This window comes from Ixodes scapularis, unplaced genomic scaffold, assembly GCF_016920785.2.
Source record: "Ixodes scapularis isolate PalLabHiFi unplaced genomic scaffold, ASM1692078v2 PGA_scaffold7__128_contigs__length_106722199, whole genome shotgun sequence".
Taxonomy (NCBI): Eukaryota; Metazoa; Arthropoda; class Arachnida; order Ixodida; family Ixodidae; genus Ixodes; species Ixodes scapularis.
The window spans coordinates 42758356-42773108 of NW_024609882.1; the positions used below are offsets into that span (position 1 = coordinate 42758356).

Consider the following 14753-nt stretch of genomic DNA (forward strand, 5'->3'; position numbering starts at 1 on the left):
AGTTCTGAAATGAGACAGAGCGAGCATGGCAAGCTAAGGAAACCCGCGTCGAAATACGGAAAGTTACAATGGCAACTAACCCTCCGGCGATAGCCCCGCGGTGCTAGCTTTCCAACACAGCTAACGCAGCTTTCAGATGTCTTCCACGGACCACAACCCGGGAGTGCGTACTATATCACGTGATAAACTTCCTCCGATGACCATATAACTTAACAATTCTTTTGTGAATTTTTGCATGTGCTGTAAAACCTGGCAAATGAACCTGACCTTTCGTAAAACCGTTTTATGACCTTTTTAGGCGTTCATCACCTTCTGTGTTTAATTATTCATTTGACAGGTTATGCCTAGGAAGAGTTTTTGAATATAAATATCTTGGCCTCCTTTTCACGTCTGATTTATCTTGGTCTAAGCACATTGATACGACATGTAACAAATCTCTTAAAAGACTCGGATACCTGCGGCACTAAACTTTTAACTTTTTAAAACTTTGATTCGCCCAATCCTCGAATATGGTTCTATTATTTGGCTTCCCTACAAACAGCCCGATATAAATAAAGTCGAATCAGTTCAAAAGAAATCGCTATGTCTTATTTGTCGTCGGTATGACAGAAACTTTTCTCCTTCTTCTAACCTTTCCAAGTTAGGCCTAAGACTTCTTTCTGAGTGTCGTGGTACTGAGCGCCTAAAGTCTTAATATTTCATGATTAACTCATCACGTTTTCACTCTTTAGATAGCTACATAAAGTTTCTCAAGCCAACTGCAACTAGGAGCCACCATGAATTAAACATTTTACCTTTTCATCCTCGTACTGATATGTTTAAATAGTTTTTTTTTTTCCTCACACCATTGAACGCTGGAATTTGTTACCAGGAAACATCCGATCACTACAACCACATGAATTTCTGTGTGCCGTTGACAGTGGTCCATAGTCATGTCTGTACCGTCTGCGTTTAAAGGGACACTGACAGGGTATTTATGCTCGCCGAGGTTTTTAGTTGTAGGTGACATATGAGAGCTCAACTACCCAGAACAGAACTTGCGGCTCGAAATTCGGTTTCTTTCCGCCCGAAAACCGCCGATCAAGAATTGGCCGGTTCGAGTCTCGCTCACTCTCTTTTTCGCGGTCACGGGCCAATTTTCTAAGGTATCGATGCGACCACCAAATTTAATCAAAGTCGTGGGTCACTGAAGGCACACACTCAATATTAAAAATAGAAAAAAATATGAAACCCATTTTTTGTGGCTTCTAAAAAGCTGTAAATACGTTGATTGAAAAAAAAAAGTTCCACAGACAACCGGAAGCATTCTGTGCGTTCGTCGTTTCGCGTATCGTGGGACTCGCGGGGACGGCGATGGCAGCGGACGACGGGCGTGGGACCTCTATTTCAGAACTGTCGTTCGCGGTACCGGCGAATTCTGTCTACCGTTAAAAGAGAAATTTGGGACTGATCAAAAGAATTGGTATTCATCCCGTACGACACGCCCGGCCACCAAGCCGATTTGCACGAAGACGTCGCCGAGCCGTCGCTCCCTTCTCGTGGCTGAAGACAACGCTCGCGCAAACGTCAAGCACGACGTGTCTACTTCGAGTTGAATATGTACGCGTACGATTTCTTTACTAGGTGCGAATGTCCCCAAAGCGTGGTGCTTTCCGACTTCGACCCGGGAGTGCTTTTGCTAGAGAAAAATCGACAGCAAACTTTCCAACTTACAGTTTACCGGCTGAATTATTACTAAGGAAAGAGATCCACCAGGAACGAGTTGCCCCAGTAGCTCAGTGGGAAAGACATCCGCCTCACACGCGGTAGGGCCGGGTTCGATCCTCCGTGAATTTTTTTTTTTTTTTCAAACATTTTCCGATGTTTACATATCTTTTTCTTTTTATTGCAATTTATCACTGAAGAAACGAACAAAAAAATAACAAACAAATGTTGCGGACGATACTTCGCTGAATTAAACGGTATGGCATTTCCATTTTGACAACTGCAAACTCAATGTAATCACTTTCCACAAAATGCAAGGAGCATATAAATCAGGTAGCGTCCGCTTTCCGAGGCGCCCGTAAATGTTCTACAGGAATTGCAGCCAGCCATTGGTCCCGATACCGTTGATCTTTCGGAAACTCTGTCGCACAATGCCACTTTTTTTCGGATGCAAGACATGTGAGCCAGCTCTTCACGCAACATCTTGGGTTTATTCTTTTCGGAGCCGATCATGGAAATTCACCACGGGCACTCACTACACATCTCCAACTCCTCAATGTACAAAACAACTCATCTTGGAGTACAGAACAACGAGCGGAACAAACATAACTGCAAAAGAATCGCACGGCAAGCAGTCCCGCACGCCGCATCGCAGCCGTATGTCGTGTCGTCTGCTACCGGAGAGGAGAAAAAAACAAACAAAAAAACCGCACGGTCGGGTGTAGCCACGTGACTTCCGCCAGTCGCTCTCTTCTCTCCACTTCTCCGACCTCCGTCGGGTTTCGGTTTCGGTTTCGAGCAGTTGCGTCTTTTGGCTTTATTAAAGAAATACGCTACTCTGTTGCAAAATATTAATTGGGTAGTCCTCCGACACCATAATGAAGCGCCTGGCAAAAAATAAAAAAATTTTTTTGGGGGGTGTCAGTGTCCCTTTAAAGGAGCTGTGCAACGATTTTTCTGCTTTTGATATTGTTCACCTTGTCACAAATGACAGAAAACACACCTCCTTTCATCGAAATGTTGCGATTTCGCCGCGTAATCGCGAGGTAAAAATTAGAATATCCCCCGACCTGCAGCCGCAAGCGGCCGTCATGGGAAACACGCGGCGTGACGTCACTTGGGTAGTTGTAAAAAAGATAGCAAGTTCTGCAAATACCTCTCAATAAAGGGTATTTTTTTCCATAAATATTGTCGTCCCAACAACGTAAATGCTTCAAAAACGTAGTATCATTGATAAAAATGTTTATTATACATACAGTGTTTTAGTGGCGCCATCTACCCGAGGTCAACAAAACCGTCAGCTCGAGCAGCGTCAGCGGCTAGCACGAGGACGAGGAGCCGAACGAGCGCCTTGACTTGGTCGGCTTGGTTATCCGCCGTGTCGATCTCGACTTCAAACGCCGCCGCTCGGCAATGCCGACCGGGTGCTCTGTTCTCCTGTGTCCTAACCGGACTCCACAAAGCCCTCTTGTCCGTGCTAAAAAGCTCCTGTTCCATCGTTTACCGCGCGAAGAACCTCTCAGGGGTGAGTGGTGTGGGAGGATTAGTAGAAGGGACCCCGGACAGGCAGACTTGCGCGTGTGCTCCGAACACTTCGACAGCGACCGCGACTACCGTCGTCTGCCTAGTGTTCTTCGCGATGCCAGGCAGGCGATGAAGAACGTCTACCTGAAGCCAGGTGCTGTACCTTCGCTCCGACTGCCCCCCACTGCGAAGCGCCTCTCCCCTTCCAAGGACCCAGCCGTGCCAACGTCGAAGCGCCGAAGAACTGAGGCAAGTGTCGCACGTCCGCGAACGGCACGCGGTCGTGAACCTTTCGAGCACACATTTTTGGTTTTGCAGAACGATGAGCCGGTGGAGGTGGATTGCTTCGAGGGGAGTACACATCGCGAGCACAGCTGCCAATCTCGTCACCGACCGGTGACACGCGACACAGCGGTCCAGGCCGACCTGCATGAAAATCCGGGACCCGCACGGACTCCGAGGTCGCCTGGCACGAAGGACAGTTCTGTGGGCACAGACCGATGGCTGGGAAAGCGATCTACCGGTATGCATAAAATAAAGCCGCCTGTATTCGCGTGCTTGACGTCATATTGCAGGAGAAACTGTAGGAAGTGTCTTCATTGCTCCGCACGGCGCTCAAGTGCCGTCCGACGGCACTCCCCGCGAATATTGACAATACCGCGCGAATGTGCTTTTCTTTTTTTTTTTTCGCGTTTGCATGGTGTTTTTGTTTTTCTATGTGGTTCTATTTTGCTTCGACCTCAAACGATTTTGAATTCCTTCTTGCTGTGGAAAGTGTCGAACATTACGTCCAAAACTCCACCTTTCATGTGTTTACGGGAAGAAAAAGAGAGGAAGGGGTAATGCATTCCAGAATGTAACACTAGCCCACGCCACGACATCTACTGCCCCCAGAACTTGTGGACAAACTTCGAACGAGCATGTAAAGTGCCCTCAGATGACACATGAACACTCTTGATGGTACGCCAGCAACAGCATAAATTCTACACAAATTTAGTACTATACCATTTCTTAATTTAACTGGGACATGAGGGATGTAGTCTTACTCCTCCTTGTCGTTAGGCCAGATAAACCCTATAAACATGCTGCTGCTCGTTGCAGGTAACTAGATAATAATAATAATCTTTATTAGCAAAGGTGGGGTACACTAGGTGACCTGCAGAGCTAGACAGATAGGCTGGAGCCCTTACTTATGAGCGTTTACTAGCCAGCCAGCCAAAGCAATGGAATACAAATTAAAACAAATAACAAAACAACGGAGAGGCAGGTAACACCGCCTAGATACAAAGTCCCAGTGCCGGAACCCCCAGCACCATTCAGGACGGGAAAACAGAATATTTTTTCCGGCCCAAATGCCGTGCCAGCGCAACTGAGACACTTCCAGCCGAGCATTGGCGCAATACTCTCACCAGGCCCACACCACACACCGTTTAACTGCAGCCGATGCAGGGGGCCAGGGTCTAGGGCCCTGTATCCAGGCGGCATTGCGGAAGGCACATGTTACTTTGAAAGCTAACACGAAAGTCAGTGAGCATGCACAGCCCTGGTTGGCCTTCACCTTCTTTGACTTTCCATTGTATTTCACCCTCCAGGTCTAGGTTGTTGTTTATTTCAATAAGGAACAACAACAAAATTTGTACTATTCGAGCGTGTTGGTACTTTTCAAAACATTTAGAAAGTGGAGACACATAAGGGACGTCGCTTATGTGTCTGCACTTTCTAAATGTTTAGAAAAAAATGTTTCTGCCAGAATGCCATTTTGTGGAGGCTTGTACTAGTCAAACAGGATGAAGAGTCGGATAAGTAAACCTCTTTCCGCCCTTCAGGCACGCAGTGGAATTCCTACGCCAAAGGTATCACCACCCACTGGGTCCAGACCGAGGACTTGGAGACCGAGGACTTGGAGACACCACTGCCGGCAGCAACAGCACAACCACTGCTGTAGCCTTCGCCTTCACCACCACCACCTCTGCAGTGCCACCACGAAGACCGGGCCCGGCATGGTGCAATGAGCCCTGTCCTCAGTGATTCGGACGAGGAGAAGGAGGAAGAAGAGGAGGACAACGACGACTGCGACGGTGACCCTCTGTGGGAGCCACCCACTTTGTCGAGTAAGAATGGTTTCCTCTTGGGTTGAGGCAGGCTAAATATGAACGAACATTTACCGCTGGCACCAATATGTGCTGGCACATGTCTTGTGCTGCCATAGCCCCACTGGGGCTGCAGTATGTATAAATAGATAAAATAAATAAATAAAAATGCTTCAAATTAATATTACGAGCAAAAAAAATTTTGTGTAAAAAGGGAACCTTTTAAAAAGTTGTATAAACGTCAAATATCATTAAATATGGAAATAAAAGGGCATTGTTCATTGCCGAGACGTGACTTGCGTGCACTGTCTTGCTATTTTATTGTGTACAGTACATATATGATGTCAATACTTGTCTATAAAATCTTTGTGCTTTTTTTGTATCTGAGATAATTATAACTAAATGGAATGTTTTGTTGTTTTCCCCGCGTCATAGACTAAATTCCTTATTTTTCATTGTGCCGGTACATATCTATAACAATGTTGCTTCTTTTTCTTACGTTGAAATTACTGATGCATTGTACTTTTTAAAATAATTGTTTCATAAAAAATATGTGTATCTTGCAAGCCTCAAGGGGAGAGGGGGGGTTCCACAGTGGAGGAGGTGAGGAGAGCGGTCATGATCGTAAAAATTTTCACAACTCCTGCAAACATTTTCACGACTCCCACAAATCGTAAACATAGAAGCGTCCGCTTCAATTTTCACGATTTGTTGGAGTCGTGCGTTTTGTAGTGTCCTGTTTGGACACCCCTTCAAAGGGAAAGGGGGGAGGGGGGGTTCCGCAGTAAGATACGAAAGAGTACTGTGGAACCCTCCCTCTCCCCTTGACCCCACAAGCCCAAAAAGGGCTGTCAGTTTGCCCCCCCCCCCCCCCCCCCCAAGACAAAATCCTGTCGACACCCATGTTCAATACTCCCACTGTCTTCATCACCTTCAACTTCAACAAGGGTGGGACCCTAGCATGTTAATACTGTTCCATCAATATCACAAACAAAATGATAATAACTGATGCTTTAATAATAGGACGAAGTAATATGCATAGAGTAATGTCTGCGATCAAAGCCGCCAAGATGACAAAACTAAATTAAGCCTACCGCATTGGCGCCGACTATGGGGAGGCTCGAAAACTTGAGCAAAACACAAAATCCCAGTTCCTGGACCACCAGCACCATTCAGGACGGGAAAACAGAATATTTTTTCCGGCCCAAATGCCATGCCAGCGCAACTGAGACACTTCCAGCTGAGCACCGGCGCAATACTCTCACCAGGCCCACACCACGCACCGCCTAACTGCAGCCGATGCAGGGGGCCAGGGTCTAGGGCCCTGTATCCAGGCGGCATTGCGGAAGGCACATGTTACCTTGAAAGCTAACACGAAAGTCAGTGTGCATGCACAGCCCTGGTTGGCCTTCACCTTCTTTGACTTTCCATTGTATTTCACCCTCCAGGTCTAGGTTGTCGTTTATTTCGATAAGGAACAACAAGAAAATTTTTACTATTCGAGCGTGTTGGTGCTTTTCAAAACATTTAGAAAGTGGAGACACATAAGGGACGTCCCTTATGTGTCTGCACTTTCTAAATGTTTAGAAAAAAAATGTTTCTGCCAGAATGCCATTTTGTGGAGGCTTGTACTGGTCAAACAGGATGAAGAGTCGGAAAAGTAAACCTCTTTCCGCCCTTCAGGCACGCAGTGGAACTCCTACGTCAAAGGTATCACCACCCACTGGGTCCAGACCGAGGACTTGGAGACACCCGACAGTAGCAGCACCACTGCCGGCAGCAACAGTACAACCACTGCTGCAGCCTTCGCCTCCACCACCTTTGCAGTGCCACCGCAAAGACCGGGCCCGGCATGTGCAATGAGCTCTGTCCTCAGTGATTCGGACGAGGAGAAGGAGGAGGACGACTACGACTGCGACGATGACCCTCTGTGGGAGCCACCCACCAAAGGAGGCTTTGTCGAGTAAGAATGGTTTCCTCTTGGGATGAGGCAGGCTAAATATGAATGAACATTTACAGCTGGCACCAATATGTGCTGGCACATGGGGCTGCAGTATGTATAAATAAATAAAATAAATAAATAAAAATGCTTCGAATTAATATTACGAGCAAAAACAATTTTGTGTAGAAAGGGTGCCTTTTAAAAAGTTGTATAAACGTCAAATATCATTAAATATGGAAATAAAAGGGCATTGTTCATTGCTGAGACAGTTTATTATGTGAGCACGTGACTTGCGTGCACTGTCTTGCTATTTTATTGTGCATATATGATGTCTATACTTGTCTATAAAATCTTTGTGCTTTTTTTGTATCTGAGATAATTATAACAATGTTTTGTTGTTTTGCTACGTCATAGACTAAATTCCTTATTTTTCATTGTGCCTCTTTTTCTTACTTTGAAATTACTGATGCATTGTACTTTTTAAAATAATTGTTTCATAAAAAATATGTGTATCTTGCAAGCTGTATTAAACTCTTTCGTATCTTACTGCGGAACCCCCCCCTTCCCCCCTTTCCCCTTGAAGGGGTGTCCAAACAGGACACTACAAAACAAACGACTCCGACAAATCGTGAAAAGTGAAGCGGTCGCTTCTATTTTTACGATTTGTGGGAGTCGTGAAAATGTTTGCAGGAGTCGTGAAAATTTTTACGATCACGACCGCTCTCCTCGCCTCCTCCACTTTTCTCTGATGTCGGTGCTCGTCAGATTTGACGTCACACACCACCTGCGTCTGGCTCACCTCGCCAACGCCCTCGCGTACCGCCACGTACCGCCGTCACCTCGGCTCGAGTCGAAGGCCAAGGAGGTCCGGCTTCGGGTGGATTTGGGACATTCCTGCGTCGAAGGGTGCGTTTCGCCCGCCCTGGCCCAGCTTTCTTTGTCAAAATTCACGTTTGTAGTTCGAAAAAAATAAATAAAGTGCAGTGCGCAACAGTGAGACTTTTAGTTGTATGTAGAAACACTGAGAACTTAAGAATATATCATTTATTTTATTAAACTCCAAACCAACCAGGTTAGGAACAAGAGCCGCGGGAATCCAATTCAATCCACAGATCTGCTAGAAGATGACACGACTTTGGATCAGTGTTGTCAACTGTAGGGTAATTACCCTACTTGTAGGGTATTTTACGCATTTATGGTATATGGGTAATAATCCTTATGGGTAATAATCTATTTCAATTTTTATTATAGTTTAAGTTATTGTATATAAATGTTGAATTTATCTATATATTTAGTATTTGCAAATTTATATTGACTTATTTATTTTCAGGCCCTTGGGACTGCACCAAAACGTTTGGAGTTCCCTGTTTTATACAAATACGAAACAGTGTGGATCTCTAGTGTTTATGTGACAAGTGAAATGCACCTCTGAGAGAAACAATGCAATTATCCCTCACTGATTTTTCAGTGTGTTTTTTAGGAGTTTATTTTATAATATGAGTGAGGGAGACATCAAATCTAGAATGACACTTGATACATTAGGCAACACTTGATAACAACATTGAACTATCTCCCATGAATTAAAAAGATTATCACAACAAAATATCCCCTTGACAAAGGCATGGAGGGGACACCCAGTACTAGGCAAAGTACTTCAATGCCAGATACAAAATAGCAGACTCAAGTGCAGGAGTATACATAGTTTTCACTGACGTCACTGCCAGGACTTGTGGGATATGTTGCCATCATCACTGAGTATTGACACAATTTCAGCTTCAGGCCGCCGCCGGCAACGCTGGCCACTGCCACATCGTTTTCAGTGCACGCTTGTTTCTTTCGTGTTATGTGCACTTGCGGTCACAGTGGTGCAGCAATGCCGAAGTGCGCAACGTTCGGTTGCCGCAGCAGAAGAAATTAAGTCCTCCAAAAAGGAGAGTAACGCAATGCCAAATATAAGGCTTCCTTGCTTGCCAAAAGTGGTCAACCGACAGTTTGAGTGCACAAAACTGCTGTGCGAAAAACACCGGAGCTTCTGGTTTGCTCGCATACGCTAGAAGGATTTGAACAACCTCGACAACGACTGTGCTTGTGGTCGTTGCTTCATTACCGGTAAGGAATACATATGTGTCGTCCGTAATACATGGATTGCTGAAACCTTACGTGCATACTCTGCGTGCTTTGCCACAGTCGCTAAAGAGGCTTTAGAGTATCTGCTAGTGTCACGCTGCATGCCGCTCTCTTTGCATTTACCTTTGTCGCCAAGCATCCGTATCTCTGTGGTGTTTGTAGCCCACTAGTGCTAATGCTTCAGCAGCAGCACGAATTTGTACGGCTAAGATGCTGCGACTTTTAGTGCCTCAAGTACAGGCACGTCTTTTAACGTGCAGGTGAGCTTTCGACTCTCGTGGACGATAGGAACCCCGACTGGGCACCCACCCAGCGTCTGGGCTACGAACGCGGTGAACAACCTCCACCTTTTATGAGCCTTGCCGGTTCGCAGATGCATTTCATGAATCTTTCAAGTCAAAATGTCCTGTTCTGTGATCCTGCATTTCGGATGGAAATATTGTGTTGTAGTCATGCATGCAGACGCTGCAACATACGCACAATACACACATCGTAGAAATGTTGCAGCCGAGCAGCGTACGAGCAGCGGCGATGTCCACCTCTGCCTCTCGGTGCCTGGTAATGGAGGCCGGTGGGCGGGAATAGGGGAAGTGACGTCACGTGAAAACTATGAATACGCAGGTCAAAAGTGAAGTTCAAACACGTTAATTACAGTGTAGTCTCAAAGTGAATTATATGTACTTTCCTGTCACAATCATTTGCGAAATCCTGTTGCCACCTCGAGAAATATTATCTCTAACAAAAAAGAAATAAATGCAAAAGAAGATTTGCTTTGAAACAGCAAACTAATGATCGACCAAGCAGTATGATTACAATGTATCAACCGCTTCAAACAAAAAGTTGGGGATCTACTTGAAAGACAAGGGCCATCCTTTCCTTAGAAAGTACTGGAAAAGTACACTAGAGGTAAAATTAAAGTCATGCTCGTGAAATGCGACTGCAACAGCTTCAAATACTGGATGTATGGACGACACTATTTCATGCATGAAATGAAAGGGTCTTTTAAATGCAATGTTATAACTGTGACATGTCATGGAGGTATTACAGACAATACAGGCTCAGTTCCATTCCAAATAGATTGTTCAATGTCCCATAAGCTCAATTAAGCAGGGAATAATCCAACTGCATGGAGACACACACAGGACACTTACAAAAAGATTGAGTGGAACGTCACATCCCTTCTATCTCAATCTTAACTCTTTCCTGACCATAGGAGAAGTAACAATTTTCAAGATCCATTCAAACACTTTTAGTTTCCTAACTAACTTGCGTACAAAGCAGTAGGACGCATCAAAACGTGGAAAATTAGTTGTTTTTTCGAAAGAAACAGAGATTGGTATAATGCGGGAAAAATATCTTAAAATTTCATTATCTTCAAAAGTACAATTTATGTGTGGAAAACGTATAAACACCAGAACTTCTACAGTTATGTCAAATTAAACGAATAAAAACAATTCAGAATACAGAAAATGTGCCCCGCACCCACGGCTATTACTTCTGAAAGTTAGTGTACTCAAACTGACGTCTATTTTTCATTAGTTTGTGACACGTGTGCTTTTCAACTAAGGAATGCTTATATTGGTGAAATACAGATAGTACACCTCACATCCCCACCAGAATGCTTCCTTTGTGTTCTATCTTGGCTTTGTCAGAGCCTTGATGGCAGTTCCTTCATATTTAGCATTTCTGTCCACCTTGTTGGGAACATGAAACATGTACACCGGCTCAAGACAGCATTGGAAATTGGTGAGGCTTACTGACAAATATCTGTTAAGTGACGCCTATAACATACTTCAAATTGTCCCCAGAGCTCTTGAGGTCTAAAAAATATGCTGCAATACAATTGAATTATGCAAATAATGCCATCTTTGTTACGAAGACTGATGCAAGCAATTAGCCACGTTAGACAAGTGCAACCACCGTTACCAGGACTGTTTTTGACCAGCTTGTGATAAAGCTCAAACTTACATTGAAATTGAAACTAGAGTTCTTCGGCTACCCACAACATTGTAAAACATATTTCTCCGCACTACATTTAATTTCTTGACGGCGCTTAAAAACCATCTATCACAGGTTATCGATGGCCTAATGGCGCGGTCAGGAAAGAGTTAATTACACGATACAGTTTCCGTTGCAGCGGATGACGCCAGTGTTTCCACGAAAGAATAAAATGTTTTTTTAAACATTTAGTAGGAAACAAAAGCATAGTACAAAAAGTGGAGAGACCCCTAAAATTTTCATATAGAAAGACAAAATGTCCTCTTCTTCCCTTCAAAGGGTCTCCAACAACGCCGTTTATACCTTTTCCACAAACCCCTCCAAAAACAGGAGGACAAGGATTCCAACTGGGGCCACCATTTGCTCGTACAGCACCAGCCATCCCCGCTAGTGGCACTGCGTGGTATGTGCCATGAGCAGCGAGGTATCTGCAAAGGTTCTGAAGCATATCTGCGAGAGAAAAATGTCGTCCCGCCTTAGACATTCCGTCGGACGCGATAGCACTTGACGAGGTTTTTCAGAAGCGGCACTTCCCGTCGGAGTTACAGTAAACTCTCACTTGACCAATCGTCGATTTAACAAATATTTCAGAATAACAAAATTTTTAAAAAATCCCCGGCAGTTTTTGTACGCATGCAAAAATGTTTCAGTTAGACGAAAAACAAACTTTGGAATAGCGAATACTCCAGTTCAACGAACTTGATCGGTGAACCCAAGATTATTTTTGCAATTAGTTCAACGAAGGTTTGTGCCCCGCAGTGCTGGCGTAGCCGATGCCCGTCACCCCCGCCACCATCAAGGCGTTGGCGGCGTATCATCGCTGGCGTTTACAGCGCCACTGAGGCAAAGCGGCGGTGCAGTAGACGAAAACGAACCACGTGGTGTGTCTGCTTTTTTTTGTCATCGGTTTCGTTCCGCCATCTTAGTTTTGAATAACAATGGCAGGACAGCAGTTTGTGCACCCCCTTTCGTAATGAGTACGACGAAACGAAGGCGGTTTTCTCAATCAGACGAGCTCAAAATCCTTCAGCGTCTGGACAATGGTCAAAGGCAAGTTGACGTTGCGAAGGACTATGGGATTCGACCGTCGACATTTTCAATGATAGTGAAGCAAAAGTTGAAGCTCGAAGGAGAAACTGCATTCAATCCCAACAGGAAACAACTCTGCACGGGATATTTAGAGCCAGTGGATGATGCCGTTGCGGTATGGCTTCGTCACAGCAACAAGCTGCGCCAGAGGAAGTGCAAAAAAAACATAACTCTCTGGGCAGCTTTGTTACTTCATGTGTTTTAAGAGAGCTGGTGCAAATGAAAACTACAATTCTTTTTCAAAACAAGAAAGGCAGACACGTAAATGTTATGCACTTTGTACATATCGGTGTACATGACTCCCATAAATGGCATTTCACACTTTTTACTCGATGTATGCTGTGCCCTATGCTGTTTTGTGTTCTAGCGAATATATTTAGTTTAGTGAACTTTCCATTAAAGGAGCTGTGCAACGATTTTGACGTTGAAAGAATTGGCATCTTCTATTTTTGAAATTATTCACCTTGTCACAAAGGATAGAAAACACACCTCCTTCCTTCGAAATGTTACGATTCCGCCACGTAATCGTGAGGCAAAAATTAGGATATTCCCCGACCTGCAGCCGCGAGCGGCGGCAGTGAGAAACACGCGGTGCGACGTCAATGGAGAGTCTTGCAGAAAGATAGCAAGTTGTGCGAATTCCTGCTCGATAAAAGGTAACTTTTCTATAAATCTTGTTGTTCCAACATAAATATAAATGCGTCAAAAACCTGGTATCATCAACAAAACTTTTATTATACGGAATTTTAGTGGCGCCATCTATCCTAGGTCCACAAAACCGTCGGCTCTATCTGCTACCGCGAACAGCCGCCAGAAGTCAGAGTGGGAGGGGGACAGGGCCAGATGGGTATGGCCGAACCCAGATGAGACTTTCCTCCTTTCACCATATTGTCCGCGCTGCACCCGCCAGCGGATGAGTTCTCATCCGCTGGCGGGTGCAGCGCGCCAGTCGCAAGCGGATGAGTTCTCGCTGTTCACGGATGGCTCTAGAGAGAGACCTCCACCGGAACCCCGCGCCGCCCCATTGACGTCACAGCGCACGCGACTCGGAAGATCAAAGGAGTTGAGAGGCGCCGAAAACCTCTATCTTCCTTAATTTTTAAAATAAAAATTAGGACATGCAGGCAAAAGCGATTTTTTGTTCTTCACTTCAGAAAGGTCAAGACACCAACTCCCAAATTATTTAAGCAAAGCACTGAAACTGTTGCACAGCTTCTTTAAGGGAACTATTTCCTTGGGCCCCTTGAAGTTTGCTCAAGTGAGAGTTTACTATATATGCAACATGACACATGGCGAAGAAAGTGTGAATGTATAAGGGATTTCTTTATCCGCACACCACTTGTTTGGGTGCAATGTATCGTTATTTTCTGAAATGCCGCTGGATATACAATTTGACCGTGAAAGGCCTTCGTGCCTCCTAGGTTATTCTACTAACACGCAGTTCATATAAAGATATTGTTCTAGAACACGGTAACCCCACTAAGGTTGGTTCACATGTATGCATTTGGATGCACACAAGCACGTTGCACCCTCTCGTAGACATTCACGGCGAGAAAACACTTCAGCACACTGGAGCCACCTATCGAGCAGCCTGGAACACTACCGATTTGTGTGCAACCACACCAAAGGTTTTGTAAGTTTTTAGAAATGGTCGCTCATAACACAGTCAGAATTATTTCTAGCCAAAGTTAAATGAATGATGTTTATAAATTGTGCGACGGTCACATGATGTGATGCATTCAGCCAGCACCAGCTGCTCTGCTTATTCGACGATGATGATCGATTGACATGGCGCCAATCGTGCGTCATACAATGATCTGATATGTAAATGTCTTTGTATTGATTTCGTGTCGATACGTTGTTGATGAATAAATTATTTTAAGGTTGTGATGTGTTTTCACGCCAAATTCAGCGGCAAAACTGAATTGGTGAATAGGTCATGTGACATCAATTTTTCTGCTAAATATGGCAGGGGAACCTGAATTTGTATGTAGGCACCATGATGTCGGGTCACGTGACATCACTTTTCCTGCCAAACTTAGCGGGGAAACTGAATTGGTGAATAGGTCATGTGACCAATTTTTCTGGTAAATATGGCAGGGGAACCTGAATTTGTATGTAGGCACCATGATGTCGGGTCACGTGACATCACTTTTCCTGCCAAACTTAGCGGGGAAACTGAATTGATGAATAGGTCATGTGACCAATTTTTCTGGTAAATTTGGCAGGGGAACTTGAATTTGTATGTAGGCACCATGATGTCGGGTCACGTGACATCA

The 14753-nt window shown here is 44.8% G+C and overlaps 1 protein-coding gene across 3 annotated transcripts; it reads left to right on the plus strand.

The window, feature by feature from the left end:
• Positions 1-3015: 3015 nt before the first annotated feature.
• Positions 3016-8697, plus strand: LOC120838977. 3 transcript variants are annotated; one of them, XR_006076568.1, is made up of 4 exons: positions 3040-3477; positions 3547-3751; positions 5055-5339; positions 8591-8697. XR_006076568.1 is itself a non-coding variant. In XM_040500541.1 (3 exons), the coding sequence occupies exons 1-3, from the start codon at positions 3118-3120 to the stop codon at positions 5171-5173; spliced, it is 684 nt and encodes a 227-aa protein (XP_040356475.1). In that variant the 5' UTR covers positions 3016-3117; the 3' UTR covers positions 5174-5613. The 3 variants fall into 3 exon arrangements, 2 of the variants coding, with proteins under 2 accessions (XP_040356475.1, XP_040065086.1); XM_040500541.1 differs by lacking the exon at positions 8591-8697 and having other exon boundaries at positions 3016-3477; positions 5055-5613; XM_040209152.3 differs by lacking the exons at positions 5055-5339; positions 8591-8697 and adding an exon at positions 7002-7329.
• The last annotated feature ends 6056 nt before the right edge of the window (positions 8698-14753 follow it).

What these genes read in the sequence shown, in the direction of transcription:
- LOC120838977 (XM_040209152.3), top strand. Translation starts at nt 3,118, where the DNA reads ATGCCGACCGGGTGCTCTGTTCTCCTGTGTCCTAACCGGACTCCACAA. An exon ending in CGAAGCGCCGAAGAACTGAG is followed by an intron (nt 3,478 to 3,546) that starts GCAAGTGTCGCA and finishes TTGGTTTTGCAG; the next exon opens with AACGATGAGCCGGTGGAGGT. An exon ending in GCTGGGAAAGCGATCTACCG is followed by an intron (nt 3,752 to 7,001) that starts GTATGCATAAAA and finishes TCCGCCCTTCAG; the next exon opens with GCACGCAGTGGAACTCCTAC.